We start from the raw sequence: 16,797 nt of genomic DNA, 5'->3' as shown, positions 1-16,797 counted from the left end.
TTTTGTTCGACTTTTTTGGTTTAGATTTTTTTTTAAAGTTACCGAGAAATAGACACTGTGCAATGTTAAAACCCTGTTAGTTGGAGACACCCTCTGTCACCCTCTCATTCTGTTCTGATGTAGAGGGTTATTTTTCTTTCTCTTTCTGTGTATCTGTCTAAACATGTTTTTCAATTGGGATGAATTTTGTAAACAATTTAAACCTGGCTCCAAATCCCCTTTGTGGAATGGCCCCAAATATGTTTTGACCAGATTGGAATCGTTTTACCTGTTGGTCCTTTTTGTGATTTTCCTGGCGCTGATTCCTAATTCTTGTGTGAACATGTGAGACTAATTCTTATCTTTGCTGGGAGAAAGCTTTAATGGGAAAGGCTCTGATTAGGTTTGGGTTTTAGGTTTGTGAGTGTAATGTGACTTACAGTATGTAAAACTTACAAAAACAAACCAGCTACACAGAAAGGACTATCACATAGACATGCAGAATACAGCAACTCTGAAATATTCATAAAATTGAATTTTCTGTGGACAGTCTCCTCATATGTGGATGTGAGATTAAACAACATCACCATTATAGGACAAAAACTACTGGAATGAGTGCTTAACATTAGTTTACCTAGAACTCCAAGAAAGTGAGGAACACCACTGACTCTGGGGTGCCTTTCCTAAAATTGTCATCTTGCAATAACCATGGTAACAAAGAGAGAGGGGGGGGAGAGTGGGTTTAACACGACTGACACTATTGTTTATGGTAGTGGTTGCGCAATGTCAACTTTGAGGAACACACCCCTGGTGGTTGTCTGATGCTGCTGCTGGTTGCTGGCCCAGTTGCACTCAGTGTGATGTAAAGGCAGTATGGTTAAAGGAGCAGTCCGTGATTCTAATCCAATACACTTTTATGTCAAATTCAGTGAATTGTCCTTTAGCGGTTTGTTCTGTGTATGTACTCAGAAAAACTCCAGTGTTAGTACACAGTCCTAACTCAATTGGAAAACAAGCATAGTGACTCGCACCGAGCCATAAACAATTCCAGCCAATCAACACATTGTTGCAGGAGCGTGGAAGGAAATATCAACAACCTTTTGCCAGAATCTCGGACCTTTAATTGAAAAGCCCAAACAGAGCTCAAAAGCATAGGGGTTTGTCACATAATGTCTCTCAAGAATTGGCTTTCAAGACAGCAAGTGCGCAGAGCACTACATAGAACAGTATGCTGTAGTGTGGTGATCAGAAGAAATCTTTTTTATTTCTGCAGTTCTTCAAATGGAAATCACGCTTCATTGTGGATTTTGGCTTAATCAGTCAAATAGTATTAATAGTCAAATAATTTCAAAGTCAAATATTCTTTCAGAAAAAAGGGTGGTGAGTAGTGATCTATACCAACTGTAACCCCAAAAGGACAGAATATGCAGTGTTCACTTTACAACAAACGAAACAAAAATATTTATAAAGTCAAATTTCCTAAGCAAATTTGCTGAGTAATTTGGATAACTGCATTCAACAACAGACAATTGTCATTCATTTTGTGCCAACATGTCTTAGGAATCCAGCTTTGTGTAATATCCCTGCAGATGCTGTTTACAGCCATTGGCCTCAGAGTATTATACAACGTGACTTTGCAGCTCTGGGCTCAGGAGTGTTTTGTTGGGCCAAATGTCTAATCTCTTCCCAGAAGTGCTCAAAGCTGATGTCTTGTCCACTCCCCACTCCCATCCGCTGCAAAATCCTCCCTGTGTTCCGGTCCTGCGGACACACCACCACAAAAACAGATTCATAAAAGTTCTGCTGGAGGAAAAATGTAATATATGTATTTGTATATGACAAGCAGCTCACTAGTTAACCCTTTTCAATTATGAATTGAATAATAATTGAATTGAGTCACATTTTCAGAATCAGAATCTTCAGAATCTCATTTGTGTTCCATTCCTGAGAAACTCACCACCACCACAAGAGCAAAGAGTTTCTGTCAATACTTTTTCTTTGTGAGTGAAGTGAGTGAAGGTAACTCTAGGTTAGGCGTGGTTGGGTGGTTTGGTTGTTTGTGTGTTTTGTAATGAGCTTAAAACAGTGCAGTACCCTCTCCAGGTTGGGCAGGTGTCTCCTGAGAAAAAATGTGAATTCATCTTCGGTCAGAGTTGGCCTGTTGTTGGCAGATGCTGCGTGGAAGTTATAAACCAGAGTTTCAATAGCCCTCTCCAGGTCTGAGGCCTGAGAGAGAGAGAAAGAGAGAGAGAGAGAGAGAGAGAGAGAGAGAGAGAGAGAGAGAGAAAGATAACTGGTTATCAGATATCACTGAAACAGAACCCATTGTTTCCAGGAAGAGAGAGAGCAAGAGAAAGAAAAAGAAAGAGAGTGAGGCAAAGAGGCAAAACAACGCCTGTATGACACACCAAGGCCACTTAATCTGTCATCAGGTAAATTACCTGGTAGATTAATGAAAGCAAACATACGACAGTTTGTCACTGTGATGACCTAAATATTGCACACTTCAGGCATTATTAAGGTTGTTAGCTATCACTGATTAAGGATAAAATAAGCATGTCTCCAAATGACTGGCATTTTAAAGCACACCAAGGGATTTTGCACGGTTTCAGGTCACATTAACATGTATATAAGAATATATAAGTGTATAGTACTATAGTACATTGTTTGTGACTGTGACGACCTAAATAACACAGAGGTGAGTCAGGCATTATTAGCCACCACAGTTTAAGGAAAAAGTAAGTCACCACATGATTACCTACTTAATGCATAATAAGACAAAGTGGGATGTTGCACGTATTCAGGTTAAATTAAGATGAGTGTCATACATGAGTGCATAATACTATAGGGCATATGTATGTTATGTGCGTGAATTTTTAATAATACTATAGGGGATATGTATGTTGTGTGCTTGGATATAAAAAAAATACTAAAGGGCATATTTACCAATCCAATGTTGGCTTTTGCTGATGTTAGTTATTTCAAATACAGTATTACATCTAGATAGTCCATGGCATGGACCTGTTATTGCGGCTAACTCAATCAGCCGTCCTATTTATCTACCTGTTTTCATTTGCAAGAGTGCTAGAATGAAGGTCATAATACAAACAAACACCATTGTAGCAATGTAGCATTCACCTTACCTGACATCCTTCGAAGGTGAGGCTTACAGTATGTGCTTGAGGCACAGTTAGAGCAGTCATTTCTGTGCCTGTGCCACAATTATGGCTGTTCGTTTGACACTGACAAAACTCCCCTCCCTCCGGCAACATCTCTCTCCTCCTTTCTTTTGTTCCCTCTCTGTTTCTCCATCTGCCATACAAATAAAGTCTACTGCACCTGTAGACTCATAGTAGTATAGTATTGATAGTAGACTAAGTCTTTAACATGCATTTAGTGGTAGGCTACCTGTTTAGGAAACACACTCCTTTCTTGGGAATCAGTTGGTGTGTGGTAACTAACCTGTTAAATCTACCCAAATCCTTGTGGAAATCATTTGGTATGTGGTAACTAACCTGTTAATTTGACCCTAATCTCGTGGAAGTGCACTTCTGAAACATCAAAACAACTTCCTTAAAATGATTGTTTTGTGTTGTGATAGTTCTTCTGCTTCTGCTTTACATCACTCTGTGGCATATAGCAGTGAGGTCATAAGTATTTAGAGTTAACTAACCAGGGGCTGGCCAGAGTAACATTAAGTAGTACAATAGTACATTATAGTACATATAGTGTAGTATAGTATAGTATATAATAGTACTGAGGCAATGAAAATGTCTTACCTGTTGCAACGCCATGTTAGATCCTGTCCTTTCAAGAGGAATTAAGTTCTGCTGAGTGGGCTAGTCCGGCTCAGCTTCAAACACTTATTTTTTCCTCAAGTCGTTTTGCTTATATGCTATTGCAATCTCACCTTGAGTTTAGCAGTAAGATCATTCAAGGCGTGATATCTCTGTGGATGAGACACTGGCGGGAGTGATCAGATCATTTATATAACACAGAGATGGAATGTGATAGGCCAGAAGTTACACGCCCCTCCTTCCTCAACAGTCCTTTTCTCTCAAAACCCTTTTTTCTTCAACATCAAAGCATTTTTTCCGCCTCTTGTTTGGATCTTGATTCATACCCCACGTACTTCAAATCCCCTGCAAGCACCACACTCTGCTCTGTAAAACTAAAACACTAAAACCAGGTTTCGCTAAGAGTGTTTGATTTGGAATGGAATGTAAGTTCCAACTATCCACAGCCACATTTTAATACATTCATGTAGTGTAACATTTGTTTATAATGATGTGAGTCTGTTGTTTATAATGATGTTAGTCTGTTGTTTACAATGATGTTAGTTTGTTGAAGTGAAAAAAATCACTTTAAGCTCACAGGGGTGGGACTGGTTGTGATGTCTAGCCTATAACTTCTTAACAAAACTAAAGAAATATTGTCTGGGCAAATCTTGAATTTAATACAATGACCTGCCCACCCCAACAAGACAACGAGAGAGCTGCTACCAACAGAACTAAAATAGTCAGACCTACAACTTTACCTAGTAGAATCCACCCAAGGACCAATCTTTAGGAGAGAAATATAAATACTTTGTTTTGAGTTTGTGTGCATTGTTGCATTGTGGGTGATCAAATTTAGAGAGCATTGGTCTCACTCTGCTTTGCTCTGATCTGCTGAACAGGTAATGTGTCATGTGACTATGACAAACACTGTGGGGAGTTTCTGGAACCTTCTGGTATGGCAAAACCAGTTTGCAAATTACTGTACAGCGAGGAAGACAAATATGTAAATGCTCAAAACATACTGAAAACAGGGGTTTGAGCGGGGGGCAAAAATGAAACTTAGCAATGAAACGAAACGTAACCACTCATCTGCCCGACTTTCCCAAACACCCTTGGTTTGAGTGAGAATGACAACAGATCAAATCAAATCAAATCAAACTTTATTATACGGTGCATTTCATACCAGGAGGTAACATAATGCGCCTCACCGAAGGAAATGGGGGGGGGGGGGGGGGGTTACAAACACATTGTATGAGACATATTTTCAAGAGGGATAAATGAATAAAACCATATCATGTAAGTGCAATAACTTTAATGGCAAGAAATAGTAACAGTCACATATTCCAGTCAGGAACAGTTGTCATCTTCAAAAATATCCTTTAATTAGTTCATGTAAGGCTGCTCTGTGAAATTCCCCGTCTGGTTTCGGGCAGCCCGACTGACTCATCTCAAATAACCAGGGGCACTTTTCCCAAAATGATTGTTGTGCCGACAACAGGGAGGCGCTTAAAGCCCATCCAAAACATTCCCTCCACAAACCCTTCGGGAAGGCTTGTCGATCCGTACTTTACACGATGGTAAATCCTATTATGCAGGCCCGCAATTGTTCTGTAAATGTAAAGATAATTCTGTGTTCTTAAGAGGGACAGAGAAGGCATGACAGGAAATACCAAATTAAAATGTTGCAACTTTCAAGCGACGCTAAGGCTTATGAGTGTGAACATTCTTCTTCTCAGATGTAGCCATTAATATTTACAGACAGCACTGTACAAACATTTGTAGGTGTGTTGTGTCTTATTTAAATTAAGTTTTTTAATTTCTTTACACAGTGTTAAACTTTACTCTGTGTGTGGACATGGATGTAAAAAAAAAAAAAACATTTACAAAACATAAAGAATAATCAAAATGGGGTGGTCTTCATCTTAACCCTATGGAAATCTAAAACTTAATCTTCATCTTACAACAATTGGTTTAGTTCTGGGCTCTGGTTTTCTCTTATCTGATTTTGTTATGACACAGATCTGACTTTTTAACATTCGAAAAAAGGGTGTGTTGATTGTGAATGTGTTGACTTGATGATCTTCTGTGCTCCTCTTCATGTTCAGATTTATTTATTTGTTGATCTTCTTTTTTTATCTTTTATTTAGCCCGGGAGGCCCTATGGTGATAAAATAACTTTCCAAATTGCTTTAGTTTCATGTGGACGTTCTAGAAGAATGTGGAAAAGATCTGTGGACAGTCTCCCTACTCGTTTAGGTAAGATCCAACAAGGTCAGCATTATTGGACAACAACCAATGGGTCGCACAAAATATATGTTCAGCTGTAACACCATGGAAGGGAGCTAGGAAAAGCCACTGATTCTGGGGCAATTTTCCAAAACCAATCTTTCTGAGACCAACATAACAGTTCTTGTGGGTTTAGGTGTTGGTCTTTGTAAAACGCTTTAAGACGATGTCTATTGTTACTGGTGCTATATAGATTAATACAATTGAAATGAATTGAATGGAGTATGGAGTGCAGTGGTGTCTGGGACGCCAGAGATCACTGTTGAGTCCTCTGGAGGTGTCATGGGCATAATTTAACGAAATACTGACCAAGAAAGGTTCTCACCTGACAACTACAGTTAGATGCTCATGAAAGAGTCTCTTTGTTGTTGTTGTTAAGCACCTTGATGTGTCATAATACCTAGGCTATGAGAACCTGCATGTGGCTGTGAGGTTTGGCTGCAATGGGAAATCCCTGACCAAGCACAAAAGGAATTTAACGTCTTTACCTGTGTATAAATACAATTATGTTCCTCTAGGACAATCTGTGTTTGGTTAAAACCCCATGCAAGAGGGTGAGGAATTCCACTGATTCTGTGGCACTTTTCCAAAGCCAGGGCAATGAGGAGAGGGAGAGTGTTTAACATGACTAACTCTATCACTAAACAATGGTCCTTATGCATCAAGGCTTTAGAGGGACATACAGTAGCTCCTGTTGGACTGTTGCTGGCTGCTCTAGCAGTAGCTGGTGCGTGTCCGCGATGACTGAGAAGGTAACGGATGCACATGGAGTATCGTATCATCGTTAAAAGCATATTGTTCATTTCATGTCCCAAAGAAAGTCACCAACTGGCTCTCAAGAAAACAAGCACACAGATATTTACAGTGGATAGCATGAGCTGTATGCTAAACAGAAGAAACTTTATTTTGGACTACTTCAGACTGCAAAACAACAATCATGCCTCAATGTGGAATTTTGACTTAACAATGTAGGTTCAGGTTTTTTTCCTGATCGAACCTCAGTTCTGGGGGGGATAATAAAAAAAAATTGATTGATTTGATGACAGGCCCCCCCAGCCGTACACTGCTCAAGCCGCTAATATGATGAAGTATGATGTCTCCTTGTGAAGTCCACCAATGCCTTGGTGGTCAAACACCACCTGGCAATGGATGGGGCAGCATACCCTTTCATGTAAGTGTGTGAGTGTGAGTGACCATCCTCATGGGGTGGTAATATCATAGCCAGGGGTCCTTTCACCCCTCCAGTCCCCTGTTGAACTATCCAGATACAAACTCTTATATTACAGCCTATTCCTCTCTGGTAGGGATTTGAATACGGCACCAGTTGGAGCAAGGTGTTGGTCCCTGCTTCTGCCAGTCTTGAAAGCAATGCTTTGGAAAACCATGGGGGGCACAAGGGGGCACTGTCACTACAAAACGAAGAGGGGCTAGTCAATCAAATCACATTGAATCTTAAATGCCCTTGGTGGCAGCGGTGGGATCCAGTGTCTACTAGGGTCGGCACACGAGAGCAGCATGTCCCGACGGGGACGAACACTCTGTATGGCTTCCCGGAGTACGTCTGACTTTGGCGCCACTGCGCCGCCACTGCAGTGCCCCTCTCAGAGTGAGGAAGCTTCGGTGGTGAGCACTTCTTTTTGATGAGAGTTTGTTGGTGAGCTAGTCTATGCTCTGCTGTAGAGACTTCAGAAGCGAGAAGTTGAATATCAGTATAATGTCTGAAATTTAGTGACATAGTGCAATTGGCTATTGACTGTGCAAATACAGTTGTTTGGAAATATCTTTTTGTTTTCATTTATATCAGTCTTTTTGTTATATTTTTCACACTTGAATGTTTTCAACCCCTAGCAAGGCCCTTGCTTGGCACTTTTGTATGTATATGCATAACATACAACGCCCCATCCCCAGCGCAAACTCTGCCTATGGCCCATTGCAGGCTGCATCGGGATGTTTTGGTAGAGAATGATAGAGAATTCGAAGTGATAGACAATGTTGAAGCTTAGCACACAGTGTTGTTACTTGGCGGTTGCCAACGAAGGCAAATCAGGGAGAGGTGGATGCTGCTCCACAGGGCACTCAATGTGTGTGTGTTAAACTGCGGTTGCTGTGACAAGGCAAGGGGAGGGAGGAGGCTCAAGAGCTTGCAGAATTAGAAGAGAAATGCAGTTGTTGGGGCATAGTTACAGCACACTTTTAATTGAAAAATAATGCCATGAGTCAAATTAAAACTATAAAAGTAGAAATAGTTTGAAAAATGTTGTCCTGCAAAAAAGGCACTTATTGAGTCAGAGGGCATAAGGGCAGGTGAATGAGCACCACCTGGGGTCTATCTGTGCATGTGGCTATAACTCTTCTTTACTTAGCCGTCTACTTTCTGCAAGTTTGCAAGGAATGTCTGACTCCAGTGGGGTGAGATTAACAAGAATGGATTATATGAGCAAAGAATAAAAAGGCCAAATAAACCGGTTATTTAAACAAGAGACAACTTTTCCACTGACAGAATCCTACTGTGCAAAACATCTGGTCCAGATTTGTCACTGCCACTGCAGAACTCTTCAGGTTCTCAGTGATTCAAGCAACAATATTCCCCTGCACAATTACATCTCTATCTCTAAAGAAGGTTACTTTATAGTCAATTTGAAAATTAAGTATGACTATACAACCAAATACAACCATCAAAACATTGTGGTTCTAGAACCTGACCAGGTAGTAATGGAGGCTGCCAACTTCCTCTTTAACAAACACCCAATAGAATGAACTTTACTGAACTACCACAAGGGGTCACTGCAGGCCATTAGGGGCCCTGTGGTGAGACTGACTGGAAGGAGCCACGTGGTGATGGTGGGTCATGGCATCAGGGGTCACGATGATGCAGTCCAACTGGGTGGTCATGGTCCTGAAGAGATTGCGAAACTTGTTGGGTGGTGGGCTGCTACCTGGGGAAGGAGCTGCGGTTTGCCAAGCATCTGCTGCAGACGCTGAGTCTCCTTGGTGTAGAGACTGTATTGTACCTTTTCACGTCGGCAGTGTCTGTGACTCCGACGGGCGAGCAGTTAACTGTGGAGGAACGCGTGTGGAGACACAAAGACAGCAGCAAGACTATCTTTGCTAAATTGGATCTCAGAGGAAACCTGTTGACCAGGCAGGAAGGAGATACCAGAGGACAGGTGGTTCCCAACTACCGAGGTCATTCACTGTACCTGAGTTACCTGGAGTGGCTGACAGAGCCTCAGATGTTTGTCCCTGCAGAGTTCCGCAAGAACTATACCTACATCGAATGTCTTGAGGGGCTCACCTGGAGTCTTCACCCCTGGGAGCCTCGAGGCAGTATAGGTAAATCGCACGCTAGCACCGGCCACCACCGCTGTGACCATCAAACACATCAACACCATATTAGATCTCGTCTGTGAAATCAGGTTCAACGCCATGGAGGATGTGAATGAGTGTGTACTACGTGCCGAATAACTACATCTACAAATTGGACCGGCAGACTCTGCACACTGCACTGGTGGGAATATTCACCAACCCAGGCCAAAAAACATCAGCCTGCTAATCCACAGCATACTTTCAGGGATCTTCCAGGGGATGCTGACAAGAAGCCAAGGGTCTGCCTCAGCGTGGCTCTCAGTTGGAGACACCCTCTCTCACCCTCTCATTCTGTTCTGATGTAGAGGGTTCTTTCTCTTTCTCTCTCTCTCTCTCTCTCTCTCTCTCTCTTTCTCTTTCTGTCTTTCTGTCTAAACATGTTTTCAATTGGGATGAATTTTGTAAACAATTTAAACCTGGCTCCAAATCCCCTTCGTGGAATGGCCACAAATATGTTTTGACCAGATTGGAATCGTTTTACCTGTTCGTCCTTTTTGTGATTTTCCTGGCGCTGATTCCTAATTCTTGTGTGAACATGTGAGACTAATTCTTATCTTTGCTGGGAGAAAGCTTTCATCGGAAAGGCTCTGATAAAGTTTGGTTTTTAGGTTTGTGGGTGTTGGCAGACTGGGCATAAAAGCTAGCTGGCTGGTTTCTTGGTAGAAGAAGGCCAAGTTGGCCATTCTGAAATCTCATGATGCCAAAAGCAAAAGACAATATTTGGACATTACCATATTTAGGTCCTTGGTAGACTTATGTGTGGTGGGGGACTGCATCTGTTTAGACCATGGTTCTGTTTGGGGAGAAATGACTCATTGACTAGTGGTTTGAAATGAATAACATCTCATAAATTAACTTTTTTTGTGCCATTTCAGGGCTAATCCTCTATTTATAGTTATTAATACAGTATATTGCAGGGGTACTCAATTAGAAACCCAAAATGTCCACTCGCCAAATTTACATTCAGTCCAGGGTCCGGAACAGTGACGGTCAAAATCCAAAAACATAACTCCAACAAAAACGTTCGAACTATGCACAAAAGGTGATGTGGCCTTATTTGTGTGAAAGGTGACACTTTTTTTGTGGTTTAAACTTGGGCATAAAAGGTGTGAAGGCCAAGTGGAGGCACTGATGTAAGTGTTCATTAGTGAGTGTGCTCCTGTATTTGTTTTTCACCATATTCATGATTGAAAATGCAGTCTCACAACAGCATGTTGAGGTATGCACGCTCTTGTTGTGTGGCTGATCTAACTATTACACTGCATGTTGCTTGGTATTATTGCAGATGGTTTATTTTTCTGCCCCTTACCTCAGAGTTCTGCGGGTATTTTTGTTCGAAGTGTGCATGCTTTGTTTCATAGTGACGTTTCACGTTACCACTTTTGACAAGGGCAACCGTCTCGTTGCAGATTAAACACATCGGTTTTGTGCTCCCCACACGCAGCACAAATGCATACTTGTCAGTCCACTCTGTCTTAAATTAGCGATTTTTGGAATCAACTTTTCGTTTTTTGTCGGGTTTAAAGCAAGCGATGATTTTCGTTTGCTGAGAAAAAAGATACCGTTCACAAATCCACCTGCCCGCGTTGTTGCCTTTGACACAAACAACCTGCGTGACCCACAGAGCTCGTGGTCAACACATTGAGTGAGTGAGTTGTCATAGTGACTGTTATTACAGGGTCATTCCACGCCAAACGGGACAATGGCTCCCACTCGACCGTCTCAGATTTGGCTGAAAAAAATCAAGGTTGTTCATACACTTCTTAATAGATATAGTCCAAAATATTAGCTCTCTACTCCCAATAGTTTTGTCACAAAAATACGTTTTAGGGGGAGGGGTGCCTGTCCTTGAGGCGCTTTTTAGCAGCGTTTTCTGAAGAGCCATTTTCAAATTGCTATTACTAGAAAAGTATTTAAGATAGCTCCTTCAAACGTTCTAGGCTTAAAATATGATACCATTACTTGAAGATTATGGACTTCCAAGAGTGTGGCTTGGTATATCATAGTATTCGGGGGTGCTTGAATTTGCGCGAAAATTTTACTTTACGCTTTGTTGCAGCATCTTTGAAGGCCTGTGGAAAGCTCAATGTTAAAGCTGGAGACACAGACCTTCCCGTGTATGCTCTGTATATTGTATTAAAAACTGTCCTTATGTGATTAATGGGCTGGAAGATATTAAAGCTTGAAAATGGATTTCAATTTTTGGCATGCTATAGCAAAATAAATTACAGCATTTACCAACATGAAACAATTTTTTTAGGAAAGATTAGATATTTGTTCTTAACATATCAAAAATGTTTGATGGTGTTCAGCCTCGTTTTCTCAAAATATTTTTGGGAAAATATGGGATTTTTGTACACGCCCAGCATTCAATGGCCTATGGAAGCACATTCAAATGGTAGCAAAAGGTACGTTTATGACATAGAGCTTAAACTGCGTTTGTGTATCAAATCTGTGTATCATATCAAGTCTCTAGCTTTAACATTGAGCTTTCCACAGGCCTTCAAAGATGCTGCAACAGAGCGTAGAGTAAAAATTCCGAGCTAATTCAAGCACCCCAAATACTATGATCACCCAAGCCACACCCTTGGACATCCATATTATTCAAGTTATTGTATCAGATTTTAAGCCTAGAAAGTTTGAAGGAGGTAGCTAAAATACTTTTCTAGTTATAGCAATTTGAAAATGGCTGTACAGAAAACGCTGCTAAAAAAGTACAGGCACCCCATTACCCCTAAAACATAATTTTGTGACAAAACTATTGGGAGTAGAGAGCTAATATTTGGGACTATACCTATTAAGAAGTGTATGAACAACCTCAATTGACAGTTGAGTGGGAGCCATTGTCACACTTTACATGGAATTATTTACAAGCCAAATGTGTGACAATTTACAATTTAACATTAATCAAATAAAGCATGTTGTGCAGTTTAAGCTCTGTGTCATGAACTTACCTTATTGAGCTGAAATATCAACAACCTTTTGCCAGAATCTCGGACTAATTAAAAAGCCCAAACAGAGATCAAAAGCATAGGGGTTTGTCACCAAATGTCTCTCAAAATAGACTTTCAAGACAGCAAGTGCGCAGAGCACTACATAGAACAGTATACTGTAGTGTGGTGATCAGAAGAAATCTTTTTTATTTCTGCAGTTCTTCAAATGGAAATCACGCTTCATTGTGGATTTTGGCTTAATCAGTCAAATAGTATTAATAGTCAAATCATTTCAAAGTCAAATATTCTTTCAGAAAAAAAGGGTGGTGAGTAAGGATCTATACCAACTGTACCCTAAAAAGGACAGAATATGCAGTGTTCACTTTACAACAAACGAAACATAAACTTTTATAAAGTCAAATTTCCTAAGCAAATTTGCTGAGTAATTTGGATAACTGCATTCAAATCCAGAAAAAGTCAATTAATATTTGCCAACATGTCCGAGGAGAGGGCTCAGGAGTGTTTTGTTGGGCCAAATGTTTAATCTCTTCCCAGAAGTGCTCAAAGCTGATGTCTTGTCCACTCCCCACTCCCATCCGCTGCAGAATCCACCCTGTGTCCCGGTCCTGCGGACACACCACCACAAAAACAGATTCATAAAAGTTCTGCTGGAGGTAAAATTGAATATATGTATTTGTATATGACAAGCAGCTCACTGGTTAACCCTTTTCAATTATGAATTGAATAATAATTGAATTGAGTCACATTTTCAGAATCAGAATCTTCAGAATCTCATTTGAGTTCCATTCCTGAGAAACTCACCACCACCACAAAAGCAAAGAGTTTCTGTCAATACTTTTTCTTTGTGAGTGAAGTGAGTGAAGGTAACTCTAGGTTAGGCGTGGTTGGGTGGTTTGGTTGTTTGTGTGTTTTGTAATGAGCTTAAAACAGTGCAGTACCCTCTCCAGGTTGGGCAGGTGTCTCCTGAGAAAAAATGTGAATTCATCTTCGGTCAGAGTTGGTCTGTTGTTGGCAGATGCTGCGTGGAAGTTATAAACCAGAGTTTCAATAGCCCTCTCCAGGTCTGAGGCCTGAGAGAGAGAGAGAGAAAGAGAGAGAGAGAGAGAGAGAGAGAGAAAAAGAAAGAGAGAGAGGTGAAGAGGCAAAACAACGCCTGTATGATTCACACCAAGGCCACTTAATCTGTCATCAGGTAAATTACCTGGTACATCGGTTCCCAAACTGGGGTACGCTGAAGTGGTTCAGGGGGTACACGGGGAGAAAATCTGATTTGCATTTTCAAAGTGAAAAAGCCCATTACATTATCAAACTGAGCTATAAATAGACATGAAATCTTAAATAGTCTGAATAGCCAAGTCGCATTGCCAAAAATATTCATGTATACCCATATTCAGCGAAACAGTTACACTGCCAAAAATATCTACAGGTGGGTTAGTGACCTACCATGACAGTTTCAAGTGTTATTGGCTGAATATCTGTGCAGGGGGAGGGGGTGTGGCGGCGGTTACAAACATTAAAAAAAACGGGGGGGGGGGTACGTACCTGGAGATTGAATTCCTGAAGTGGTACGGGACTGTACAAAGTTTGGGAACCACCGACCTCGTAGATTAATGAAAACAAACATACGACAGTTTGTGACTCTGATGACCTAAATATTGCACACTTCAGGCATTATTAAGGTTGTTAGCTACCACTGATTAAGGATAAATTAAGCATGTCTCCAAATGACTGGCATTTTAAAGCACACCAAGGGATCTTGCACGGTTTCAAGTCACATTAATATGTATATAAGTGTATAGTACTATAGTACATTGTTTGTGACTGTGACAACCTAAATAACACAGAGGTGAGTCAGGCATAATTAGCCACCACAGATTAAGGAGAAAGTAAGTCACCAAATGATTACCTACTTAATGCATAATAAGACAAAGTGGGATGTTGCACGTATTCAGGTTAAATTAAGATGAGTGTCATACATGAGTGCATAATACCATCGGGCATATGTATGTTGTGTGCTTGTTTATTTAATAATACTATAAGGCATATATATGTTGTGTGCTTGTTTATTTAATAATACTATAAGGCATATGTATGTTGTGTGCTTGTTTATTTAATAATACTATAAGGCATATGTACCAATCCAATGTTGGCTTTTGCTGATGTTTTTTATTTCAAATACAGTATTACATCTCTAGATGGTCCCTGGCACGGACCTGTTATTGCAGCTAACTCAATCAGCCGTCCTATTTACTGTATGTACCTGTTTTCATTTGCAAGAGTGATACAATGAAGGTCATAATACAAACAAACAGCATTGTAGCAATGTAGCATTCACCTTACCTGACATCCTTCGAAGGTGAGGCTTACAGTATGTGCTTGAGGTTTGGTCAGAGCAGTTATTTCTGTGCCTGTGCCACAATTATGGCTGTACGTTTGACACTGACAAAACTCCCCTCCCACCGGCAACATCTCTCTCCTCTTTTCTTTTGTTCCCTCTCTGTTTCTCCATCTGCCATACAAAGTCTACTGCACCTGTAGACTAATAGTAATATAGTATTGATAGTAGACTTCAAGTCTATAACATGCATTTAGTGGTAGGCTACCTGTTTTACGAAACACACTCCTTTCTTGGAAATCAGTTGGTGTGTGGTAAAACACCTGTTAATTTGACCCTAATCTCGTGGAAGTGCACATCTGAAACATCAAAACAACTTTCTTAAAATGATTGTTTTGTGTAGTGATAGTTCTTCTGCTTCTGCTTTACATCACTCTGTGTCATGTAGCAGTGAGGTCATAAGTATTTAGAGTTAACTAACCAGGGGCTGGCCAGAGTAATATTAAGTAGTACAATAGTACATATAGTATAGTATAGTATAGTATAGTATAGTATAGTATAGTATAGTATAGTACATTTAGTGTAGTATAGTATAGTACATAATAGTACTGAGGCAATGAAAATGTCTTACCTGTTGCCACGCCATGTTAGATCCTGTAGAGGATTTAAGTTCTGCTAAGTGGGCTAGTCCGGCTCAGTTTCAAACACTTCTTATTTTTTCCACAAGTCGTTTTGCTTCTATGCTATTGCAATCTCACCTTGAGTTTAGCAGTAAGATCATGCAAGACATGATATCTGTTTGTGGATGAGACACTGGCGGGAGTGATCAGATCATTTATATAACACAGAGATGGAATGTGATAGGCCAGAAGCTACACGCCCCTCCTTCCCCAACAGTCTTTTTCTCCAAAAATACTTTTTTTTCTCCAACATAAAAGCATTTTTTTCACTTCTTGTCTGGATCTTGATTCATTCCCCACTTACTTCCAATCCCCTGCAAGCACCACACTCAAACTAAAACACTAAAACAAAGTTTCGCTAAGAGTGTTTGATTTGGAATGGAATGTGAGTTCTTACTATCCACAGCCACATTTTAATACTTTCATGTAGTGTAACATTTGTTTATAATGATGTTAGTCTGTTGTGTACAATGATGTTAGTTTGTTGAAGTGCAAAAATGCACTTTAAGCTCACAGGGGTGGGACTGGTTGTAAATGGCTAGCTTATAACTTGGCTGTGCAAAACTAAAAAAAGATTGGGCAAATCTTGAATTTAATACAATGACCTGCCCACCCCAACAAGACAACGAGAGAGCTGCTACCAACAGAACTAAAATAGTCAGACCTACAACTTTACCTAATAGTATCCACCCAAGGACCAATCTTTAGGAGATAAATATGAATACTTTATACTTTGAGTTTGTGTCATATGTGCATTGTTGCATTGTGGGTGATCAAATGTATTATTTCATGTAAGGCTGCTGGGTGAAATTCCCCGTCTGGTTTCGGGCAGCCCAACTGACTCATCTCAAATGCCCTGGGGCACTTTTCCCAAAATGGTTGTTGTGCCGACAGCAGGGAGGTGCTAAAAGCCCATCCAAAACATTCCCTTCACGAACCCTTCGGGAAGGCTTGTCGATCCGTACTTTACACGATGATGAATCCTATTCTGCAGGCCCGGAATTGTTCTGTAAATATAAAGATAATTCTGTGTTCTAAAGAGGGACAGAGAAGGCATGACAGGAAATACCAAATTAAAATGTTGCAACTTTCAAGCGACGCTAAGGCTTATGAGTGTGAACATTCTTCTTCTCAGATGTAGCCATTAATATTTACAGACAGCACTGTACAAACATTTGTAGGTGTGTTGTGTCTTATTTAAATTAAGTTTTTAAATTTCTTTACACAGTGTTAAACTTTACTCTGTGTGTGGACATGGATGTAAAAAAAACATAAAGAATAATCAAAATGGGGTGGTCTTCATCTTAACCCTCTGGAAATCTAAAACTTAATCTTCATCTTACAACAATTGGTTTAGTTCTGGGCTCTGGTTTTCTCTTATCTGATTTTGTTATGACACAGATCTGACTTTTTAACAT

The 16,797-nt window shown here is 40.4% G+C and overlaps 2 protein-coding genes across 3 annotated transcripts; both read right to left on the bottom strand.

Annotated features, from left to right (window-relative positions):
- Positions 1-1,216: 1,216 nt before the first annotated feature.
- On the bottom strand, positions 1,217-4,221 carry LOC116225033 (protein S100-A14-like). Its single transcript, XM_031586529.2, has 3 exons — positions 3,759-4,221; positions 2,074-2,205; positions 1,217-1,740 (listed from the first exon to the last, which is right to left on the bottom strand). The coding sequence occupies exons 1-3, from the start codon at positions 3,771-3,773 to the stop codon at positions 1,591-1,593; spliced, it is 297 nt and encodes a 98-aa protein (XP_031442389.1). The 5' UTR covers positions 3,774-4,221; the 3' UTR covers positions 1,217-1,590.
- Positions 4,222-12,525: 8,304 nt separating this feature from the next.
- On the bottom strand, positions 12,526-15,541 carry LOC116225032 (protein S100-A14-like). Of its 2 annotated transcripts, XM_031586527.1 has the most exons (4): positions 15,331-15,541; positions 13,907-13,963; positions 13,303-13,434; positions 12,526-12,969 (listed from the first exon to the last, which is right to left on the bottom strand). In XM_031586527.1, exons 1-4 carry the CDS (start codon positions 15,343-15,345, stop codon positions 12,805-12,807), a joined length of 369 nt encoding a protein of 122 aa, XP_031442387.1. In that variant the 5' UTR covers positions 15,346-15,541; the 3' UTR covers positions 12,526-12,804. The 2 variants fall into 2 exon arrangements, with proteins under 2 accessions (XP_031442387.1, XP_031442388.1); XM_031586528.1 differs by lacking the exon at positions 13,907-13,963.
- Positions 15,542-16,797: the final 1,256 nt, after the last annotated feature.

This window comes from Clupea harengus, chromosome 19 (genome assembly GCF_900700415.2).
Source record: "Clupea harengus chromosome 19, Ch_v2.0.2, whole genome shotgun sequence".
NCBI classification, from domain to species: Eukaryota; Metazoa; Chordata; class Actinopteri; order Clupeiformes; family Clupeidae; genus Clupea; species Clupea harengus.
The sequence above is the reverse complement of the archived record's forward strand: the minus strand, read 5'-3'. Positions and strand labels throughout refer to the sequence as shown.